The sequence below is a fragment of the Diadema antillarum genome, unplaced genomic scaffold (genome assembly GCF_040938485.1).
Source record: "Diadema antillarum isolate AM-2024a unplaced genomic scaffold, OU_Dant_1.0 seq00001234_RagTag, whole genome shotgun sequence".
In the NCBI taxonomy this organism is placed as follows: domain Eukaryota; kingdom Metazoa; phylum Echinodermata; class Echinoidea; order Diadematoida; family Diadematidae; genus Diadema; species Diadema antillarum.
The window spans coordinates 1,722,171-1,747,200 of record NW_027272022.1 but is presented as its reverse complement, the minus strand read 5'-3'; the positions used below and the strand labels follow the sequence as shown (position 1 = coordinate 1,747,200).

The following is a 25,030-nucleotide window of genomic DNA, read 5'->3' as shown; positions in this document are numbered from 1 at the left end:
CCCCAGGGGGCCCAAACCCCCCAAAATTAAGGAATATCCGCAAAAATCTTCTTTTCTAGAACCAGAAATGATAGAGCTAAGTTAATACTATGAGTTAGTACATTGATGACTGTAGTTTCAAGTTTGTTCATGGCAGAATCAGGGGTGCCCCCCTTGGGACCCAGGGGAGGGAGGGGGTGAGGAGGGGTCCTAATGGGGCCTAAATTGTACATTTTTATCTTCTTCTTGAGAACCCCATGACCTATTTTCACCAAACTTGGCAGGTAGCATCCCTAGGGGGTTAGGATCTCAATTTGTTAAAATGGGCACCATGCCCCACCCAGGGGGCCCCCAGGGGTCCCAAATCCCCCAAATGAAGGAATCTTTATAAATCTTCTCTAGAATCAGAAGTTATATATAGAGCTGAGATAATACTATGAGTGAGTACATTAATGACTGTAGTTTCAAGTTTGTTCATAGGAGATCCAGGGGTGCCCCTCTTGGGTAGGGGGGGGGGGGATGGTGGTTGGAAGGGTCCAAATGGGGGCCTGAATTGTACATTTTCATCTTCTTCCTGAAAACCTCATGATGGATTTTTGTCAAACTTGGCAGGTAGCATCCCTAGGGGGTCAGGATCTCAATTTATCAAAATGGGCACCATGCCCCACCCAGAGGGCCCCAGGGGGCCCCCAATCCCCCCAAATTAAGGAATCTTAAAAAAATTGGGCCCTTATTGTACATTTTCATCTTCTACTTGAGAATGCCTGGTCAAATTTTGGTAGAGCTGTGAATAATTTAGATTAGTGACTGCGTGAAAGGTGAACTTGCGATACTCAGGTGAGCGCTAGACCCGCGGGTCTCTTGTTTTAATGTAGAGCGATGATGTATGAGTTTTTAGTTAGAAATTGTAATTATAAATTTTATTTTGTCAATAAGAATGCTGAATGTACACTTAACTTGTGGAGCTTCTTCATTATTGCCAATGATGAAGTTGAGGTTGATGTAGAAGAGAAACATGGTTTGATAACACAGTGCATGAAAAGACAATCACAATGACCATGTGTACTTATCAGTTTAATGAGCAAAATGAGGCTCTGAAATTGAAAGGGAGAAATCCATAAGAATGTAGATTTATTTTACCAGGTGTATATAATGAGATTTCCAATTCAGTCAGGTTTTAATGTAGTCTGCTGTTCCAGACTCCACTTTGACACAGCTTGCCTGCAGTATTAGTCTATACAGAACTGACCATAATGACAAAGGTAGCTAAGAAAGGTTTCTTGAAATGCTCTCCTTGATTATGTAAACTTTCCACCTTCTACATTGTATTTGAAGTCATAAAAAATCAGATTGCTACCACATGAAAATCTGCTGGTTCTGGAAAAAAACACCAGGTACTTAATAACAACAACTATTCATGTGTCATGCAAAAACTAAATCAGGACTGTGGAATCATTTATCTGAAATCTAGTTGTTCCAGCAAAGAACAAGACCAAACAAAATGAAATAATGAGTCCACCGGGTACTAGAAATATGTGTTTGCTTGAGATATTTTAATGTGTGTGTTAGTGTGAGGTTGTTTATAGGAGTGTTGCTTTTGTGATATTTCAGCAATTCCTTTCTAAAGCTCTTGAGCTGTGTGGACTTCTACCAAATTCTGCCTCTGGGTGTTCACATTTAATTTCTCAACAATTTGTCATAAAATCTCATTAAACAGTGAGGGTGGGCAAGTATTTTTGTCCTTCCTCAGGCTTGGCCTGGTCTTAATGCCGATTATAACATCTGTAAGACTTCAGAAGAAATCATCTCAGAGAGAAGATTTGTTTTGGAAGTATGGTTTGGAAGAAAGTTATGATCATGTCCCATTTTATTTTTTGTTTTTCGTTTTGTATTCATATGCATGCAACACTCTGGGGTTTTACAGAATTGTGCTTGAACGTTTATCACTCTATGTACTACCCCCAAACTGTCACTGGAATCTGATGAAGTGCAGATTAACATTATTTTTTATCACATTTCACATGTTGCCTTTTTGTCTGTGATTCTGTCTTTTTTGTTATTAGTGTGTTGTAGTGATGAGTGATTCCCTGATTTTTTTTCATGTGTTTAAAAGAGTGAAATAGCACACGTGTAGATAACACCCCTTCTTTCCACAATCCCCATCTTCAAGAAAAAAGACTTAAAGGGAAAATTTTCCTGATATACATGTAAATTTGTGGATTCAGTAAATTGAGAAATGGTGGAAGAAGTTAACACATCTGTGAAGTTTGAGGAATATATAACAATCCATTCAGAAAGTTCATTTAAACTTTTCATTAAATCTCTGTTTTATCAAAAACTTTAAACACTCGCATATATGTTTTAACAAAAACTTTAAACACATGTTTTAACAAAAACTTAAAATGCTCACATATATATATTGAGTAAGTTGTCCACGTGTTGGTGTAATAATTTTTGAAAATAAAACTAAAACCAAGTTCACGCTGTAATCACCAACAGTTTATTTCGGCACACAAATTTTCAAGCGATTCACTCTTTCTCAATTGTTCTTGATACTTCAGAAAGAGCGAATCGCTCAAAAATTTGCGTGCTGAACTATTGGTAATTACAGCACGAACTTGGTTTCAGTTTTATATTTGATGATATATATATATATATATGTGTGTGTGTATTCATTTATCCATGTAATATGACTATATATATATATATATATATATATATATATATATGATACATGTATATATATATATGTATGTATATATATATATATATATATATACACACACACACACGCTGTGAAGACTATTTTTCATACAGTGCTCGATGTCGCGACGACAGAGCGTATATTAATAAACAACGCTCACACAGGTACATTGTATTTGGAGGTTCGTCAGTGCTTCAGCACTACATGTACTTCAAGTTTCTCGCACCTCGTGTGGGTGACGTGAAGCTCAGAGACACTGTAGGCATAGTCGTTCACCAACTTAGTGAATGTTATATACATACATCATATATATATATATATATATATATATATATATATATATATAATATGTACCCTCACCCCCCCCCCCCCAAAAAAAAAAATAATAATAAATAAATAAAAAATATGCAATCGGATTTCAGCATTGATAACTTTCCAAATGATTAAACAATCTGATCGCTATTTCAGGGAATGAAACTGTTCTTAGAGAAAACCCCATTAAGTTGGCTAAGTGGTCACAGAGAAAAATGTGGATCGTTGTAAAGCATGTCATGGGCCCGTTTCTTCCATGTTCAGCAATTGGATGCTCCTTCAGCTGTGAACACAATAGACAAAATTTGAAGGGAATGGATTCCTTACATGATCTACAAAGATCCTCATTTTCTCTCTGACCACCGAAGCAAATAAGATAAGGTTTTCTGTAAGATGTGGGTACAATAATAAGTTATACATAGTTCCATACCTTAAAATTGACTTGAGTTGATTCACTATTTCTAAAGTTATCGTTGCGGAAAGTCCGATTGTACTATTTTTTTTTTTTAGACATACGGTATGTGTATCTTATGTGTGCATTAAAAAAAAAAAAAATGTTTGTTTGTTTGTCGTTGTGTTTCCAGTCGGCCAACCAAATAAGAAGGAAAGTAACAGTTTCCGAAAACTAATGGAGCTGAGTAAGTCCGGATAACCGAAATTTCAAATGCAGCATATTGCGAATATTCAATTGATTATCATTAATTTAAAAAAAAAGAGGGGAAGAAAGTCTGAGAGCATTATGTTCTTGATAAACTCAGCAAAAGGGACTCCTTTAGAATGAAAAGAATAAAGACGAATTGATTGGACTTAGTGACGATTTGCTTACGACGTACAGACGACATGGCGAGTCGATAAAACTCGCCAAGTCTTTTTAAATTTGTCTTTTTCTGAAAATGTCGACCAATTTTGTGACGAGTTGACGAGAACATGGGCTGTGTTGCTAATTTCATTAACTTGACGAATTAATGAAATTATGATGAGAAAATGAGAAAAATAGATGTTCGAGAAAACTGCAAATCATCGAGTTTGGGATGGGAAGAAGAAATAGAAATGGTAAGTTAAACTCGTTAACAACGAAAAGATCTGAAGATTGGAGTCGTGGAACTCAGTGAGTCGACTTGATCATGTCGATGGCGAGAAGCCAAGAGGATCGACGAGTTGTTGGTACTCAGCAAGTCGAGTTGTTGAAGACCAGAAAGGGAAGGGGACGAGTTGCCAACCTTTACAGCCCACCTTACCTCTCGTTCTAAACAAGTTAACATTCGTTTCCATTAACCCATTGATCAACGAGACGTTCGGAAGTGATTTCACTAAGTGGGTCTTTTTATTGCTATTTGCACTCTGCGTAGATCACAGACCAATATCTCATACAAAATAATATCCACGAACAAATACTATAACAATTTCTGAAAAGAAACGCTAGAATTTCAAAAGAAGGAAAAGAAATCTAAAAACATCTAACAATGTTTTAGAACTTATGTCACTCAACACGTGCGGTAGTAAAGGTCACGAAATGAATGTGTTTGTGTATTATGGTATATAGTGCACTTATATCCACCATGAATATTACATCAGGGTGAAGTACATCTTTTCTCTATCGGTATTTTGTTCTCGCCCGCATCAACATCAGACCAATTTTATTATGTCTAATCACTGAATAAGATTTCATTACGAAGGGTATTAAAAATTGGTTAATTATTATAACCATGTATGTAATCATGATTAGTATATGTCATTTCTCCTTTTAGAATGTACACTTTTTTTTTTTTTTTTTTTATAATTTTGTTTTTATTCAAAAAATCAATGAAAAATCACATTTACAAATGATTTTACAAGATTAGCATACAAATCACAAAAATAAAAGAAGAAATAATAACAATAATAATAATAATAAAGGGCAGAACAAAGATAAAATGCATGTATTATTCAAGAGCTGAGCTCCGAAACACAGGAAGAGAAGCTAAGGTATTCACATTATGTCTTATGTTTAACTTCCAGTTTGGTATTTTGGCCCTGCACTTCATTTGACCCCAATAAATTACAAAACATCCTTTGATGTGCGCAACCAGCTGGCATTCCTTTGATGTACTGAAGGCGATTGGAGTCTGAAGGTCGACTAGCGGAGCGATCTACATAATAGAGTTTACACCACCAGATCAACTTTTCTTAGCTAACGCAGCCACCTGAAACAAACTCTCTCCCCCTTCCCCTTCTCTCTCCCCTCCTCTCTCTCTCACCCCCATGCACATTTAACATACATGTATATTCAACCTCCATTGCATCCCGAAACAACACTCGAAATCACTGTTATAAAGGGAATCGCTCCGCCACCCGATCTCCCCCATCCAAATATCCCAAAATACGTACATGTACAATCGTATATAGATGTATTATTCCATTGGAAGGTTAAGAATTCAAAGAACATTTTAAAAGCAGATTGTTATTTGCTCGCAAAGGCCTTGTGAATCAAGATGTCTTAATTAATCGGGGAGCTCGCCCTTGGAAGTATAAATGAATTAAAGGTACTATAGTATGTGAATATGCAGTATAACACTGAGCATTGTACTTATACTTTATAATTATGGTATTACAGGTACATAACATAAACAAGATCTTAACAAGGAAAAAAATAAAGGAAGAGTGGCAGTGTGCACCACTTTTGTCGAGGGTTGCAGAAGTATATCAGCACAGGCAATAAATCATTTAGTACAAGTGTAGGGATGAATATAAATGAGCAAAAGGAGCAGGCATTGAACTACAATATAAAGTGTAATGCATACATGTACATCGCATCACTCAAAATAAACAACAAAGTAAAATATATCAAAACCCATCATCCAAAATAAATATGGCTCGCATATACAAATTTGATGAGATAGAAAGAAAGAAAAAGTGAGGGAAAATTATAAATCAAATCGCCATTTCTTAAAGTGCACGGGCAATTTGTTTCTTTTTTTAGCAGAAAAATATTCAACTTCTTTCTGTTTCCTAACAAAGCATTTAAATGCAGTAAAATTGGGGAAACTGTTATTAAACTTGCAAGTATAAATGTAGTATTTTACAAGCAAAAACAAATACGTAACAAATTTATCACTACAAATGCCAAATAATTTTTCAAAATTGGTTACATTGCAAACATTCTCACATTTCTGTGAGATTACATCCAAAACCCCTTGCCAGATTAAAATGACTTTATCACATTCACAAAATAAATGAATCATTGTTTCGTCCCCAGTATCACACAATGAACATTTTGGAGAATCTCTTCTATTAATTTTATAAAGAAATTGATTCAAAGCAATTGCCTTATGGAAGATTTTAAAATAAAATGATCTCAATTTTGTGTCAATGGTACAAAAATAATTAGAAATATGTATTTTCTCCCAGTCTAAGTTAACAGGCACGGGTATTTTATCACCCCAATACTGATATCTCTTATCTGGAACATGGGAGCCTATTAAAATATCATATGCATTCTTTGGAACTTTCTTTGTGCTTAAAAGCTCTTGAACTATAGTTTCATGAACTCCAAAAATATCTTTGTCAAAATTCCTAATCCATTTTTCAGGTATATTTTTTATCAAGAAATTAAATTTTCTTCTATCACTCAAAGGAATGCCAAAATCTAAAACTAATTCTTCGAATAATTTATGACCTGTTAAAGGAGGGTTGAATAAATCCGACATGGTAAGAATATTATTATCGAACCAGGATTCATAAAATAAACACGATTTAGATTTTGAACGAATAAGCCGGTTAAACCAAAGACACTGACATGCACTTAAATCTGAAAATTTATGGCCATAAAACTCTACAGTAGCTACTTCTCGATATATATACCATGCACGGAGAGATTCTGCAAGTTGTGTACTGCCAAGTGAATTAAGAATATTTTCTGGAGCAAAGGAATTCCACAAAAATGAAATTTCAGCATTAAATTTTTGCAAAAAGGATAATTCAATAGATTTCCAAGGGGCAACAAAATTTACATCAAAGAGGTGTTTTACCCAAACCAACTTTTGGGCATTGGCAAAAGATAAAGGATCGATCATTTTTAAACCACCTTCAGCATAATTATTACACACAATCTGTCTCTGGACTCTGTCCTTGCCTCCATTCCAGATGAATCTAAAAAAGATTGAATTTAACTTTTGGAAAAAGGAACGAGGGATTCTAATACAAAGCACAGAAAATAGAAATATCAATTGTGGTAATACCAAAGTTTTAACAACACACACTTTACCTATTAGAGAAAGATTCCTCATTCGCCAACAGTTTAATGTTTGCTCAATTCTGTTCAATTTACTATTAAAATTTAAATCAAAGAAACATACGGTGAACATTCAAAGAAAATCTAACACCCAAACAATTAAATTCTGACTTTTGCCAGGATACACCATGACTGGTGAATGGGAAATCCAAACATCCTTTTTTTGCGCCAATCCATATAGCCTCCGTTTTACTAAAATTAAGTTTACATCCAGAGTACTGGCCAAAATTGGATAGAGTTTCAAATAACTGAGAAAAAGAAATATTAGACCCATCAATAAAACAGACAGAGTCATCTGCAAAAAGAGAAATTTTGGCTTCTTCATCTACAAATGAGATACCTCTTATTAGGTCATTTTGTCGTACGGACAATGCCATAATCTCAATTACGAAAAGAAAGAGATAAGGTGAAATTGGGCACCCTTGAAAAATTCCTCTCTTCATAAAAATACGACTGGATAAAAACCCATTATTTATTACATAACTTTGACGAGCTGAATACAAGGTTTTAATAGAATCAATAAATTTATGACCAAAATTGAATTTTTCAAGGATTTTAAATAAGAAATCATGAGAAACACTATCAAATGCCTTCTCAATATCAAGCAAAATAATTGAACCAGGAATGTCATAAGCTTCAGCATATTCAATAATATCTAAAATAAAACGGATGTTGTGCCCAATATTTCTCCCTTGCAAGAAACCAGATTGGTCCACATGAATGAGATAATCCAGACAACGTTTCAATCGGTTGGCTATGCATTTGGCTAGAATTTTATAATCAGTGGTCAAAAGAGTAATAGGTCTGTAATTTTTTACTAACAGGGGGTCTTTATCTTTTTTGGGAAGAAGGGTTATTATACCATTCCTTTGGGAGGCTGACATTAAACCATTTTGCAGAGAGAAATTAAAGGAATTTACAAGCATATCACCAATATCACTCCAAAAAACAATGTAAAACTCAATAGGCAATCCATCTAACCCCGGGGTTTTATTCTTTTTCATGGACTTGACCACATTAAATATTTCATTTTTGGTAAGGGGAGCCTCCAATAACTGTTTGTCATCCTCATGTAAGAGAGGTATGGAAATATTATTCAAATATGTTTCACATGCTTCATTGTCAAAATCAGTATTAGGAACTGAATATAACTTACTATAAAATTCATAAATATTATTCAGAATATCTTTGGAATCTGTAATCACATTATTATCATTATCTTTCAATTTATTTATATTTTTCTTTTGCCAAGATCTATTTTCCAAGTTACAAAAATATTTGTTACTTTTTTCACCTTCTTCTAACCATCTCACCCTTGATCTTATTATTAGTCCTTTTGTTTCAAAATCAAAAATTTTATCCAATTTATCTTCCAATTCTTCAAGTTGTGAGTACAAAGGGTCGTCAGGTAAAACAGAGTTGTTTGACAGTTTTGATTTAATCTTGTCAATGCTTTCTAATAATTCATTTTTCTCTTTATTTCTATCCCTTTTTTTTCGTGCAGAATATTCAATAGCGACCCCAGTGATGAAACATTTTAAAGAATCCCACAATATATTAGAATCACATTGGGAGTCTTTATGAATGATCTTAAAATCCTTAATTTTTTCCTTTATTAAATTAATAAAATCTGTATCATGATATAAATAATACGTATTCAGTTTCCAATATCCTCTGCCTCTGGGAGGCTGATTATCATTGAAACAAACAGAAACAGTTGAATGATCAGAATTAATTCCAGGCAAAATTTTAGTTTCTTTACAGTTATTTACAAAGTTATCTGAGACTAAAATAAAATCCAACCTAGATAAGACTTGAGGTGTTTTTTGGTGTCTTGTATATTTTTTCAAATTAGGATTAAAAAGTCTCCAGATATCACACAAACCAAATTCGTCCATCAATGCAGAAAGCATTTCACTTGCTTTTATATTAGAATGTTTATTCCTAGAACCTTGGTAATCAAGAGGGCCAAGAACAGTATTAAAATCACCAGCTACTAACAGGGAAAAAACATCAAATTTATTAATTTCAGCAAACAAATGAAGTAAAAACTCAGAATCGTCATTGTTAGGAGCATATACATTTACAAGAGTTAGGGGGAATTCATTGAGAGTGGAGTTCAAAATTAAAAATCTACCATTGGGATCTCTAAAAATGGATTTCACCTTAAGATTTATTGAATTCCTAATAAGGATTGCTACCCCACGGCTATTGGAGGTAAATGAAGCAAAAAAGGCATGTTCACCCCATTGAGAGTGCCACAATTTTTCATCCTCTCTACTGCAATGCGTTTCTTGGAGAAACAAAATATCACAATTAAGAGAGCGAAAGTAATGAAAAATCTTTCTCCTTTTCACATATTCCTGCAACCCTCGACAATTGAACGAATGTAGTTTTATATACATTAAAAAACATCTATTAATAATACCATTAAAACATATATGGCAAAACAAAAGGGCCGAGCCCATGAAGGAAAGAGTACAATACTCAAAGCCAAACAAAATATATATAATATATAATACATTCCTAGGTTGCCTTGAAAATAGATTATGCAATGTCTGCCAAACAAAAAGAAAAAATTAAGTAAAAAACAATAAAAGAAAAAAGAACTAAAACCGAGCATTGGTGTAATCATGAAAGAACAAACTGAGCAAAATGTGGTGCAAGATGAAAAATGCAGGCCTCAAATCAAACCACGGACCTGCACAATGCACACTTCTCTGGCTTGGTGTTTGTGGGCAACATCTTTTTCATGCCCTTTATCCAGTTACTATAGTCAGACATTAAAACAAGCATATTTAAAAACAAACATACTTATGAAAACAAACAAACTTAAAAGCAAACATGGAATAGTCATAACATTTTATGACACGATCCAAAATATTGTACAAAGCTGTGACAATATGATCCTCTTGTTTGATCCCGTTCATATTTGGATGACAGATTTCTTTACATTTATATCCAATGATCTGTTAAAAATCACTATCACGGACACAAAATAAAACCATGATGTACTCTTGATTCTTCACCGCTATTTGAAATCCAACGAGGATTCTTGTTGGTATCTTATTTTGATTGCTTCTGATCTGCAACAGCTGGTGGGTCTGATGGTGTTATGATCCGTCCACTAGAGTCCTTGGCTTTCAGTATAGCGGGAAAAATGAAAAAGGGTTTCAGACCCTTTTCCCTGAGCGCTTTGAAGGATGACATCTGAGCTTTTCTTCGCTCCAAAACACGCTTTGACAGATCATCACTGATGAAGATCTTCCTCTCCCTTTCTTCTTTGCTCGACACGAAGCGGATCAACTCCCTTTTCACTCTTTCTTTATCCCTGTAGTGGTTGAATCCAACATGCACTGGCCTGGGTCTCTGATGTGCATCATGCCTGTTGCTACGATAGGTGGGCGTTCGGTGTACTCTTGAAGTGCATCTATCAATGTCGACATCAACTTTGGCGATCTGAAGAAACTGCTTCACTACTTGCGTGGTGTTATTCTCCTCCTTATCCCCTTCGGGTAGGTTGTAAATCACAATGTTATTTCTCCTAGATCTATTTTCTAGATCGTCAATTCGGTCCTCAGCCTTGGCTAAAGCCACCGACAGACTATCAACTTTGGCACTTACTTCGTCAATGTTGTGTTGCAGCACGCCATGAGTATCCGCGCACTGAGCAGTAAGTTGCTCAAAACGGGCGATTTGCCTAGCCTCGTACGCCTTAAACCACCGGGGAGCGTCATTGTCGATTTCCGTACCTTCGGCCACGCCGACCATATTTCCACTGTCAGTTTTCAACTTTTTCTTCACTGGGCTGTTGGAGACTGAACCAGAGTCCATGTTTGAACCAAGAGGATCCTAAATGATAGTCTGACTATATGATTATATGTTAATTACTTGAAATGGCGTAAATCAGGGCATGATATGAAATTTCCTCAGAGCACTGTCACAGCACGTGTCGCTCTACCCGCCGCCATATTGCTCCTCTAGAATGTACACTTAATTCACATGTTCATGTTATCCATTCGCGGAAAAAATGATATAATGTAAATGCATCAAGCCATCCTCGTATATGAATCATACAAGATTGTCAAAGCGATTAAATCTTATAATTTTAGTTTTTGTTATATTTTGAGTTTACATGTAATACATAAAATGTTAAGTTATATACAGATTTGATACTGCAAACTTGATGTTGGTATTGTATTATTATTATGTGTTTATTTGTATGTATGTGTTCATGCAGGGCCTCGAAGAACGGGTGCTGTTCGTTATTCCGAAGGTTCGCTATTCCGAAGGTTCGTTATTCCGAAGGTTCGTTAATCCGAAACACACAAATTCCCTATACCTAGAGGTTCGTTAATCCGAAAATGAAAAAGGGTTCGTTAATCCGAACATTTGTGGCGTTATATTGAAGGTTCGTTATTCCAAAGATTTGTTAATCCGAAAATGAAATGCGGAAAAACGAACCTTCGGAATAACGAATCTTCGGACTGAAGAGCCTTCGGAATAACGAACCTTCGGAATAACGAGCTGTAACCCCAAGAACAACAGTGTTTAACCCACTGACGGAGCCACCCTGTGAAAATAAAACATATAAATAAATAAATAAATAAATAATTATACTGAAAATAAGTGCGAGACTTGCGGAAAACCAGTAAAAATTATCAGTGTTTCCTGCATTCTCCATAGCAGCATCAATGAGGAGATTAAATAAACCGTGCTGGTAGGCTGTAGACCAGAAATCGCATTCGTGACTGACCCATTACAATTAACCTGCCAGAGCTATAAGAACAATAAAAGAAGGTGTGGCATATATTCTTTGTCCCATTGGACACGCCATTACCCAAAGTAACATACGTATGAAGCGCATGCAATTAGCATTTTGGTTTACGTTTTCTTCTATGCCTTTCGTGCTTATTGTGTTGTAAAGAAATACATTTTGATATCGGTAACGGACATTCACATCCACATATCAATCCACATCTACTACTATAATACTCGAAGTTGTTGTTGTTGTCGCGGCCTTATGTATTTCCTGTTTTATTCCGGCGTTGCTGGTTTGTCTATCTCCTCCCGAGCCGTCGGCTCCGGGCAGCTGCGACCGGTGCCGTCGGCCGCAGGAGAGTATCCTACATCGAATGGCGCGGGTTTCGTCTCCTCTCCGCCTCCGTGTCGACGTCGAGGACGAAAAAGAAAAATTAATTAGCTACATGCATAATGCATTTTTGTGCGTGACGAAAGAGCCGAGCGTTTCAATATTCACGGAACCTGCGCTGGCCTCCTGCTTTCTCGATCTTCCATCTTTTAGCTTGCAGAGACACTGGGGGATACTAAAGATGATGGTGCAGCGAAATCTCTGACATCTTCCGGCGGACGCGCACGCACACACACACGATGTACCTCGCAGAACTCTACACACTCTACACTGTGTGTATAGTTCTGTGATGTACCTTTGCCTCCGCCTGTTACGTGTACTGTATGTAATGTATTGACGATGGTTACACGAATCTGTGTGTGCGTGATATGGACTGCAAGGGCATTTACGTATAGTTCGCCATTATCGGCGTCCCCAAATGAAAACAACGAACGTTGTTATTTAATTGTATTTTGCACAACTGCAGAATACTATATGCAGCTCAGGTACGTCATTTAGTTTGCTCGCCGTTTGCTCTCAAGTCCGATGTCATTGTACGCAGACTGTTTAGGACGCGGCTAAATATATTTGCCGATCGTACCCTTCCATATCAGATTACACGCGCAGCTGTGTCCATTCGTTTACTGCAGAGCTGATGTAATCATACATATTCATAAGATGACTGGACGTAGAGGAAAACCTCGCATTGCCGACCGCCTATTTTTAAAATTGCAAGTGGAAATAGAATGTGTGGTTCTATGGTCTATCAAACCAAGTTTTGGTGACAAAAAAAAGAGGGAGCAAATGAAGACGAATGCAGTGATGTATATATTCTTCTTTCTTCCATAACATGGGACAAATATTAAAGAAAAAAATACGAGGTCGTGAGACCCTACTCTCACGGGTGCCTATTAAACCTGATGACTATGATCTCCCCCTCCCCAAATAATAACAATGATGATGATAATAATAATAATAATAATGATAATAATAAGGATAATGATAATGATAATATAATAATAACAATAATAGGAGCAATAATTGTAGGCCTAGTATTAATTATGATAATGTACAGTCTGAAGCAGATGTAGTTCTTTATGATATATCAAGCTAAGTTTTGGTGATTAAAAACAAAAAGGAGGGAGCAAAATTATGAAGACGAAAATATCTTATTTTTCTCTCATAACGTGGGGAAAAGAAACATGAAAAAAAAAAACACAAAACAAACCGAGGCCTTGAGACCAGCCGTGGATTCCCGCGGGTGCCCGCGTGGATGCAAGAGCAGGGGGTAATCAAAGTCATAGTGTTAATATCTTCCCGTTTCGACGGGAACAACCTGTGGGCAGAACTTTCGGGGAATCTCATTTGCGTTTTTGGTAATTTTCCCTGAATGTTTTTGTTTTTTGCCCTGCGGAGGTGGAAATGTGTGTGTGCGTGAGGGGTGAGGGGCAACAAGACAACTGTTGAACTTCAACGGGTGCAAATAACCCCTCGAAACTCAAGTTCTATAATAAAAGCAAGTAGTGGCGGGAATGATCCCTACCAATGGACCGGATCGCCGGGCATATACTACAAAAATGTATTATAAAATTTCTGGGAAAGGTGGTCATTTAGAAGACAGCACATTAACGAAAGAATGAGAAGACTTTTCTTTTTATTTCTTCAATAAAAATGTGCAAAATCGTATTATGAGAAAAAAAAAATAAAACCCCTCAGACCCGTGGATTTCCACGGGTGCTGCTAGTCTTAAACTAATCTGGAATTCTGTACACTCCGATTTGAAATGTAATAAGACATTAGAAAGTTTTAAGACAGTCTGAGAGAATTTTACAAGAAAGGTATTCTAGAACTAATCAGTATTCTGAATGACGAAAGCATAGATATTAAGAGTTTTGAGGAGCGAAAGCCTTTGAAATTCATCATATTCTGATTCGTCGATCACTCTGTAAGCACGCTCTCAATGTATGTACAGTGTACTCACACAGGTGGAACTGACATTAGAAGCGTAATGCCCGTAGAGGTAGATACAGTACTACAGGCCTACACGTCATCATTCTATAGTAATGCATTCCTGCTGGTTTATACTGCTGTGTATTTTATGCGTGATGAGTGAGAACAGCAAATTCTATCTCGATATGGATGAGTGTGTTTATTAGGCTATCAACTTTAAATCGTTTCTTATATTTTTTTTTTCAATCTGTCCAAATTAATGATGCGGATACGTTGTATGTTGTTATGTTGTACAGAAATATCGGTATAGTTTACCGCCCTTACATCTTTTGAATGGAAATTAATAAATACCATTGAAAAAAGTGTGTGTATAATTATGTGTGCGTATGCGTGTGCGTGTGCCATTTGTCATGTTACGTCTATCTCACAGAGATATATTATTGTTCTTTATCTCTCTATAAATTATGGTCCAGCTATGTCATATTAACTTTCATATTGCATAAGAATTGCAGGTGTCGCGCACGTCATCCGTAATAAGATGTAGTGGCGGTGTTACGTATCAAGTTTCATTATGTGAGCATGGTAGGGTCCATGGTGTGTCTTTGCATGTGCCTGTCTGCGAGTGCCGCGCGATGTGAAAGTTATGCAATACTCTGTAGAAGGGGATATTTTCGCGCGACTAATTTTTAGCGCTTGGCCAGGTAAGAAGAGTTTCGCGAGTTTTTAATTCCGCGGAATAAAGACATCAGCTACTGAAACATATGGCATGCAAAAATTTTCGCGTGCTTTTATTTTCGCGCTAGCTTCTGGTTGAGCGAAAATGCGCGAAAATTTCAACATCGCGAAAATTTCCACTTTTACAGGATGGCTAAAAATGTCGGTCAGTTGCGCTATACAACATGATGTAATGTAAAGGGCTGTGAAACAACTAATTAGTTCGTATGAGCGCTATACAAATATGATTATTGATTTGTATTGTATCACCAGTGGTTTTAGGTGTTTGTTTGTTTGTTTTTTCAAAAACGTAAATCTGTACACACACACACACACACACACACACACACACACACACAATGCAAAAACGGCACACGACATACCACGTTGAGATATAGCACAGGTAAGCAGGAAAATGGGGGGAGGGGGGGGGGAATACAAACGTACCAGTTATAAAGAGGAGCTAAAAATAATGGGAAGCAGGGTGAAAGAAAACAGACGGGTGAGATGACTCTGTGTGTGTGTGTGTGTGTGTGTGTGTGTGTGTGTGTGTGTGTGTGTGTGTGTGTGTGTGCGTGTGAAAACACACATACAGAGAGACAAACATTACGACAGGGAGGCTGTATCTCACCATCCAGTCTACCAGAGAAAGAGAAAACAGTACTAGTATACAAAGGTTCTTTTTATCTGTGCAAAAACTAGGATAGTAGTCTGATGGCAGTCACAAAGGCAATTAAATGTGAATTGTTTCTCTCAAAAAGTGTGGCAAACTGGGCTATGAATGACAGTCTTCATACTCCAAGCAAACAAACAAACAAACAAACAAACAAACAAACAAACAAACCATGCCATCCAATCCTCACACAACACACCAAAACAAACAACAGGAACCAGCTTTCTTCTTCCTAATAATTCACTTTCACTTTATATTACTAAAATTATCATGTACATCAAAGAATTACACAATGTTTTCCATGAATCCAGGCAATCCATACAATCATATTTGGAACACAAGAATAAAAAGTATACTCAAGTAGAGTAAATAGCACACACATTTTTCATAATTCTTATTTTACACATTATTCTACACCCTGACCATGTTGTTTGTGTTATCACACATCAATCATGTTGTTAGTGCTCTATTCTCTCCATGCACTATGTTCTACATAATCATGAAACCTTACACACCAGTGATTTTTGTTGAAGTAAAGAAATATAGATGCAGTGTTCATTTCTTCCGCTCCCTCTTCCCCCTGAAAACAAAACATATCCAAGAAATAAAACATACACACAAAGAAAACATGTCAAACCAAGACAAAGGTAAAATGCTTGCCATGATCAAGTCTAGAGCTTGTGCTGCATACTTAAAAGTGTCATAAATAAACATGCACGATCAACAACATTTTCAGCTAACATAGAGACGGCAAAACACAATCAAAGGGGTTCCACATTCAGGTATGCTGATCTACAGTATGTTAGAGTGTAAAAGGGTTCAGAAGTGCAGTATACTCACTTTCATCCACTTCAACCACGTTAATCTCTATGTATTTGCACAACTGCGTATACGGTTATGCATGTACAATGCATTAAACTCACCTACACACAAGAGCAGTACATGTTATACTACTTCATATCACAACAGTCTAAGAGTACACACATAACGGCATTGTGTATGGGCAACGTGCTGCCTATAATATTTCCAACTATTAGAACTGTATTCTTAATTGGCAGATTGACCCTGCTGATCCACACTTCTTCATGATAAATGATAAGATGTTAACTGTAATCTCTAATGACCTACTGAGGGGCTGCACATTCATCTCAATTTTCCCTATGATTGAGGCACACTGCAGAGGCAGACTTTGAATGAGAAATTGGGCCCAAACACCTATTAACCCTCAGGGTGCTTTGAATGGCACTTGGCACTAATCCCCATACAATGTCCATACTGTCCAAAGTACCTGGTACAGAGAGGGTTAACAAAAGAGAATGGGATGAGCTGCTTCAAGTGACTGCAACTACAATAATGAATCTCACTCTATCAGCGTTATACTGTATGCACTTTTTTTTCACTCTTAAGCATGGGTATACACTACACATGCTTTCCATAGCATGCTGCAATTTAATTATTTGTCTATGCTTGTAAAATCAAAATAGAATGAAATAAATGTAGGGAAACAAATCTATCAGACAAGTAGACAGTGTGCAAAATCCTCTGAAGCTATCTATTACTTTAATACTCATTAAATTCATCTGCTGCAAATACAAAAAGAGTCTCAAAGCTAAAGTACCAACATACAGACATATCCAGCTCTTCTGCTTTTTCTCACAACAAAGCTTATTCCTGACAACCCAATGTCTTGCCCAAATCCAGCCTTGCCACTCATAGCAACAACATGGACATTTTCGCAGTGTGGAAATTTCCACGCATTTCATGTGACCAAAAACTAGCGCAAAAAAAAAGCAAGTGGATATTTTTTTTTATTGTTACATGATGTAATACTGTCAAATGTCCTGATTCCGTGGAATTAAAGACACACATAAATGATCTCACCTGGCCCAGTGCAAACAAAAAAAAATATAAAAAATATAAAAAATAAAAAAATTACTCATGCAAAATTTTCCACTTTTACAGTAATGTATGCAAACTTCATTCAGGGCTTTGAAATAGATCTAAAGGGAATCATGACAATTGCATAATAGTAAACTCCATTGATGAGGCTTGGTACAAACAGACACAATCAGAATATGAAATAAAAATGTTTTGCAGACAGAGGTCCCAATCTGGGCACAACTCAGGATAAAGTAGAACTGTGCTGCTAATTCACTGCTGACACATTTCTACATACACACTTCAAAATTTTAAATGATAAAAGAGTGCAACATGTGATATGGAAAACTGGCTTAACAACATTGTGTTATTGAGGTAGACTAACAGAAATGATACACACATCAAGAAGTGCTATGAGAGACTTTTTTGTTTAATCCCGCTATTGTCCTTTAGTTGTTCTAAATTCGTTCTCGGCTGTGCACATTTGCATAACCTGAACTGGAAGCAATTTCTTTCTTTCTTTTTTTCAAGACCACCTTGGAAAGATTAGTGATGAATGCATCATATATGAAAAAAAAAATCAGGATGACATATGTTGAATAAAAAAATCAATGAATACTTCGATCCATTTGATATGACTTTAAAAATAACATAGAGATTCTTGTCATTTATCACAAACTGAACCAACCATGATACACAAGGTGTGATTATCCTACTACATACAAAGACATCAGGAGCAGGAAATGACAAACATAACAAGTAAAAAATGAGTGCAAGAGGTACAGAAACTGATATTCAGAAGATATTCATTTGTTCCAGGCATAATGGATTCGTTGACTGCAGTTTTTACAACACCACATGTTGTACAGTGGACTCCCATTATAATGAAGTCCTTGGGACGGGCAGTTTTCTTACGTTATATCAAATTTCATTATAAACAAACAAATAATGGTAAACAATCATAAAAACCCATAGAACTGATAATGTTGCAGCCTAAATTTTTACTTCATTATAACCACAATTTTGTTACTATAACCGTGTCCATTATAATGGGAGTGCAGTGTACCTATACAGGAAAATTCTACATGCATGCACACACATGCACACACACACACACACACACACATTTACGTAATGACACATACTGTACAGCAAAATATTTTCACGGCATGAAATTTTTGCAAATCGAAGCCTACGGCCTTTTTTGTGCCATTTAATTTTTGAGGTTTGCCACTGGCATTCAATTCAGTTAGTGAAGACAAAAACATTTTACAAGTATTTTAATTTTGCAAATCTTGGCAGTCGCAAATATCCACAAAATTAAAATGCACACAAACATTTCTGGTTTTACAGTATTCTTGTAAATGCCTTCAATAGTGGACCTGCATGTCAGACCTAATTAATGCCTAAATATGTGTATGTAACAAAAAAGTAAGACCCTGGTACCCTAAAAATGTAGAACTATTTCTCACTGATGTGAGCTCTGGCCAATTTCACATCTTCAGCACCAAAATTGTCCATAATTATTGTGTTATAGTCAATAGTTGGCCTGTGTGCAGATCTTGGAATGGTGCAATTTTGAAAGCATTTACAAAACAAACATAAACACACACACACACACACACACACACACACACACACACACACAAACACACACACACACAAGCATAATGTAGTACTGAGTATTTATTCCACAGATTATAAACCTGCTTGACATCAGATGACATGTGCCCATTGCAAATATCGAACTTACAACTTAGTAACTTACACAGAAAGTGGCCTGGCCTTTGATAACTTAATACTGTTGGTGATTCTGAGCTTTGCGATATGTGCTAGTACAACTGTGAGGAATTTTGGAATGAAATCCTGGTCACAAAAAGTCAAGGCACTATCTTTTCGTTTCTCCAAACTGTCCAGGTGTATCTTGAACATTATGACTACTGCTCTAAGCCTGCATGATGTGTGAGTACAGCTGTTTTCGATAGTCGAGCATTGACTCAATGTCTTTGTATTGTAGGACATCAGCCATTGACAGGTTTTCTACAGTCATGCTGGAAAGAGGTGATTGGCTGTCAACCTGGGCCTTGGTCAAAAAGGTCATAGCGGCCTGGAAGGACTTTTCCATGGTGGGCATAGCAGGGAACAGCTTAGCGTTCCAGAGGCAGCACCCCACACCAGGTGGGAAGATCGCCTCTATCGCTTTGGTGATGTCGTTCCTGAATATGTCCTGAAAACTCTTGTTTAAGAAGGGGAGCTGTGCGGCTTGGCCTTGCGAGACAGATCCCTTGAGGTTGTCGCGAATGTTGAAGAAGATGGTGACGTACTGAGTGGTGTTCTCATGCAACGTGACTGAGGCAGTGTGAAAGAACATGGAAGGCGGGATGACCACATGGTCGCTGGGGTTGCTGGCCTGGATGACACAATTACTGATGATGCACCCTTCAGACAGCGTGCAAGGTGACTTAATGGTACAGTATTCCACCACACAGTCGCTGCTTGTGTCTGTGTGGCTGAGGATATAGCTGTTCATGATACAAGCCTTCCTGGGCTTTCCCTGGGATCCACTGGAGCTGCTTTCGGGTTGGACTGACCTGTTGAAGGTGTCCTTGCTGAGATCAAGCTCATTTGCCAGGCTCCAGTTATTGCAGTAGTGATGCAGGAGTTCCTGCGTCGTACCAATGTGGTAGAATTTAGAGTGTGGAAGCACCAGGACATGCAGTGGGGTACCTTGAAGAAGCCTGAAGACCTCCTGTCGCATGGACAATAGCTCATCAGTTTTAATGTGTACATTAGAAGTGTCATTGATGTAAGAACTGCTGCCACAATTTCCTAGTCCATGCAGGAAGTCTCCGTGGGAGTCTATTTCGCATGTGAGAGGGGATTTCTCCTCATAGAAATCAATGAGCTTCTTGGCGGTCTCCCAGTCCATGAAATAGCTGCTGTCGACCAGCACATAATCATCCACAATGCCAAGCGTTTCTCGACAAGACTGCCGAAGCAGTGCCCCCTTCTCTCGCAGGTTGTCGGCAGACCTTTTATGCAGGAACTCCTCACACTCCACTATGTGGATGTGAGACAGTTCCTTGTCCTCTGGCAGGAGGAATACACCGTGGGTCGTCCCAACTTCAATGGGTGCAGGATGCCCGAAGGCAGTGATTCCTGGCTTATCAAAGGACCACTCCACTCCGACCGTGCTGTCATAGAGGATGATGGTGTCTGCACAGGCCAGGAAGATGCCTCCGGACTCCATGTGTACAGGAAGATCGATGTACATGGCCAAAATCAGCTCCAGCATCTGGAAGATTGGCTTCCCACATGGCACTGCTGTGAAGATCTTACCCAACAGGCTGGCACTTGGCAGACGCTGGCTGAACCCACCGGCCGGAATGAAGAGGACTCTCTTCTTAAAAAGGGTCTGGTTGTAAATTGTCTGGAGCCATGACAACGCAGCCATCATTGAGCCTCCTGGACCTGCAGATACAGACAAATTGCAAAATCTAATGTGTTGCATGCTCTCCTTGACCTGGGCCAACACAAGTCAATACTGCTGATAAATGTATAGGGGCTATTATTTCACTGTTAGCTACTTCTATATTCTAGATGGTCATTATCCTCAGGAGCTCAGAGGAAGCTTACAGTCGACTCTAATCAAAATACATGTATATTTCTTCAAAATTTTGAAATCATGTTGTTGTAGCATCAGGGCGTGATAAACAAACTAACTTTGAGTTCTGAGGCAAGAAAAATCTCCTTGTTATGACAAGAATTTGTTATTTTGTCATGGTTTTGTTATGTAAAGTCACTTGTATACATCAAGGACTTTAAGAGAGTGACACAGCCAATAAGACTGGTGTATCTAATAAATTACTGAGATCAAGCAATCAAAGTGTAGCTTAATCACATTATGAAAGTGAATAAAAAATGTCACAGTATTAAAAAATAAAAAACTATTTCTAACAAAATGGCTGTGAGCCAGGAGCATGGGTCAAGGCCAATGTTAGTTTGCACACAGAACTTATAAAATCACACGCTCAAACTGGGCAGTATTGATATGTTGAATACTTACCATACCATAACATGCACTTTTTCTCAGGGTCAACGTACATCAGGTCTTCACTCTATCAACAACAATGACAACAAAAATTTAGGAGACTAAATGAGTTTGAGCGTGTTTATACAGAGAAGCAAAATACGCGCTCATGCCGGCTCATGCCGGCTCATGCCGGCTCATGCGAGAGGACCTCTCGAATTTTGCTCTGTATAAACACGGCATATGCCGGCATACACCGCCAAATGCAGGCTCATGCCCGCATACACCGCCAAATGCAGGCTCATGCGAGAGGTTCCGTCCGCCACCTTTTGAGGTGCTGATGCGAGAGGAGCCTCGCGTATTTTGCTGTGTGTTTATACAGACGACCGAAATTCGAGAGGTAACCGGAAAGCACGTATTTTAATATCTGTCATGATCGAACCACGTCTTCTCCTTCTTACTGAAAAACTGGATTTCAATTGATCATTTGGCCAGGTGGTTGTCAAGAGGAACGTTACAAGAATGACCTTCAGGCTTGGTGGTCCTGATGACTTTGCCGGTGCCATCTTGATTTTTTTCATTTTTTCCCATCATGCAATACACTGCACTGCGAACGTGACCTATGCTTGACCCCAAAATTCGAGAGGTCCAGTTCAGCTGAGGTCTGCTCGCATCGGCTCGCATCGGCTCGCATGAGCCGGTATTTTGACTTCTGAATAAACACGAGAAATAAGCGCTCATGCGGGAGGTAAAATACCGGCTCATGCGCGCCGATGCGAGAGGCTCCTGTATAAACACGCACATAGATTGAAAAGAAAAGAAGGAAAAATTATGTTCGCATGTGACAAGTTTTACCGATTTTGCAGTCGCCTGGATCTTTCAGGACATGGTACTTGATACCGAGGGGTAGCTGCTGTCGTGCCAACTTTTGCTTGAGTTGCAGGTTGTAAGCGGTCAGCTGGTCAGCATCAGCTGCTGTGATGACCACGATGTCCCAGTAGGGAAAATTGATTATCTGCTTTCCTACATAGTAGACACAGGAAAAACAAACAGAACAAGGTTAGAACAGAAAAATTGAATTTCCTGGGTAAACTTTAGTGACCTTAGTCAATTAAACCCTTTACCATGAGAAAAGAAAATCGATCAGAGCATCTACATTACACACACAACTGCAGCATATCTGGGCCAGTTACAGCATACCACAAAAAATCTTATAAAATCTTTTGTTCCTAAATCAAGATACATGCATTGATTTGGGATGGTTGCACAATGCCCGCACGTGCCCCCCCCCCCCCCCCCCCCAATTTTTTTCTTTTTATTTCGTTTTATGCCCAGTGCACCCCCCTCTCTGGATCCGCCACTGGTTTGGAGGATTGTGTTTGAACCCCCAAGCAGGCAGAAAAACTGTGTGCGAGTGTGAAACGTGTGTGTGTGAGGTGGGGGGGGGGGGGTGCACAGGTGGGGGTGGGGGGAACCCTGGCCCAGGGGTGGAAATGGGGAGAAGAAATGAACCAGTCATCATTTCAGCTTGCCTTGATGTGACCGATGTCAGTGTCGTGATGAGGTAAGTTCACTTCATACTACATAGATAAGCTTCATTTGATGCTGAATATGAATGAACGAAATGATAGAGCTAGTAGAGTTAAGCAAGACGTCTGAGCTGCCAAAAGGGGCGTATGTACAGCAATCAAGCATCCAGTGCAGTGACACTCAATCTCTAGTACATGTAGTTGTTTGTCACGATTGTTTGGTCGTATGGTTCATACGATTAGTTAACCTTGCTTGCCAATTTGTATATCACTGTATATATGTTTAGTATAGACTATTTTATATACATCATTAATGACATTATAATATATCACAAACATGTATTCTTTGATACTATTATTTGTAATGACCATATCTTGTATTTATGTGTTGGACTCTCATATCCCGGAATGGGGTCGGAAGAGTCGAATAAAATCTAAAATCTAAATCTAAAATCTAATCAATACAACGTATTACACGGCACATCAAAAGTGCCCAAGAGCGAGCACTTTACAACCAAGCGACATGAGAACGAGGTAATGTACGTGTCGTGTACTGTATTAGACAGTATTCCCACCTATGCGTACATAATGTAAATGTGCGGGTGGCGCCTACACCCAGCCGTGCGAAGGCTGATCGCCGTTCTTACGTGTGTTGTGAATGTGTACAGCGGTAATGCGATTGCGAGTGACGAAATGACCCGCGCAGATCCATCATGTAACAGGGTATAGCCACAAAATCACGTCTTCGTAACACTTACCTCTGATAGCTTCAAATTTCTTGATTTTCGCCTCCGTCGCCTTTTTGATGAGCTGCTCGATAGCCGCCCGTTTTTGTGCCATTTTGACATTTAAGTGGGTAACAACACGTGCCACAGGCTTTCTTTTTCTTCCAGATACTGGTAGCCGTTTCATTCACAAAGATTCTATGTGGTCGTCGTCCAGTCTTCGGGTAGTCGTGCGTGCATGCACATAGTGCAGCAGTGTTATCCGGCATATCCGGCATCTCGCTGCGGAATGATGCTTGGGAACACGCACCCCACAGACAAAAAGGAGCCCAAACACTTCGAAAAAACTACCCACTGATCTACTGCGTTTCTTTCTCCTGTTTACACAGATCTATGTGTTCTCTAAGACAAACACAAAATAATACAGCCATAATAAAGCAGATAACAAGTATTGTAAGATTCCCAAGAACAAAGCACTTTATTTTTTGGGGTTAGAACATTGCATATTGTAACTGGGTGGGGCAAGTGGTTAGATCATGTATTGCTACTGATGCACAATTCAATTCAATTCAATTTTTATTTCACTTTTCAACAAGAACGTATAGACATCACTTTCTTTTTGGTAACAGAAGATAAGGTGCGTAAAACTATGTAGAAGGAAAAGAATGTACAATGATTGTAGCACCTTACGATAATTATACATTATCATAAATCTCAAGTGATTAGATGTAAGTATACAATATGCAAAATTCGAAATATGGAGGGACCCACTAAACATACAAAGCTTGTAGGATGTGGGCCCCTCACAAGAAAAACATCAGTTGAAAGCAAGGAAAGAATCTGGAAGCCCACTAGAAAGACAGATCAACAAAAACAGTCACATATACACACGAATAAACATGAAATAGGACTGAAATAGGAGTAACAGTACAACAGAGAGTTGATGAGACGAGACAAAATGAGACAAAACTAACATAACAGTAAGAGGACAGAACAGAACAGACAAAAACGTTCAGCAGAGACAACGATCTCGTCAGAAGTATGGAGAGAGAGAGAGAGAGAGAGAGAGAGAGAGAGAAGTGACGCGAGAAAGAACAAGGTAATAGAGATATAATCGCGGAAATATCCTAGCCTT

General features: G+C 38.1%; 1 protein-coding gene across 1 annotated transcript; it reads right to left on the bottom strand.

Annotated features, from left to right (window-relative positions):
- Window positions 1-19,519: 19,519 nt before the first annotated feature.
- LOC139745110 (fucose-1-phosphate guanylyltransferase-like) lies at window positions 19,520-24,060 on the bottom strand. Its single transcript, XM_071655531.1, has 3 exons — window positions 23,929-24,060; window positions 22,497-22,664; window positions 19,520-21,082 (listed from the first exon to the last, which is right to left on the bottom strand). Exons 1-3 carry the CDS (start codon window positions 24,008-24,010, stop codon window positions 19,557-19,559), a joined length of 1,776 nt encoding a protein of 591 aa, XP_071511632.1. The 5' UTR covers window positions 24,011-24,060; the 3' UTR covers window positions 19,520-19,556.
- Between the last annotated feature and the right edge of the window lie 970 nt (window positions 24,061-25,030).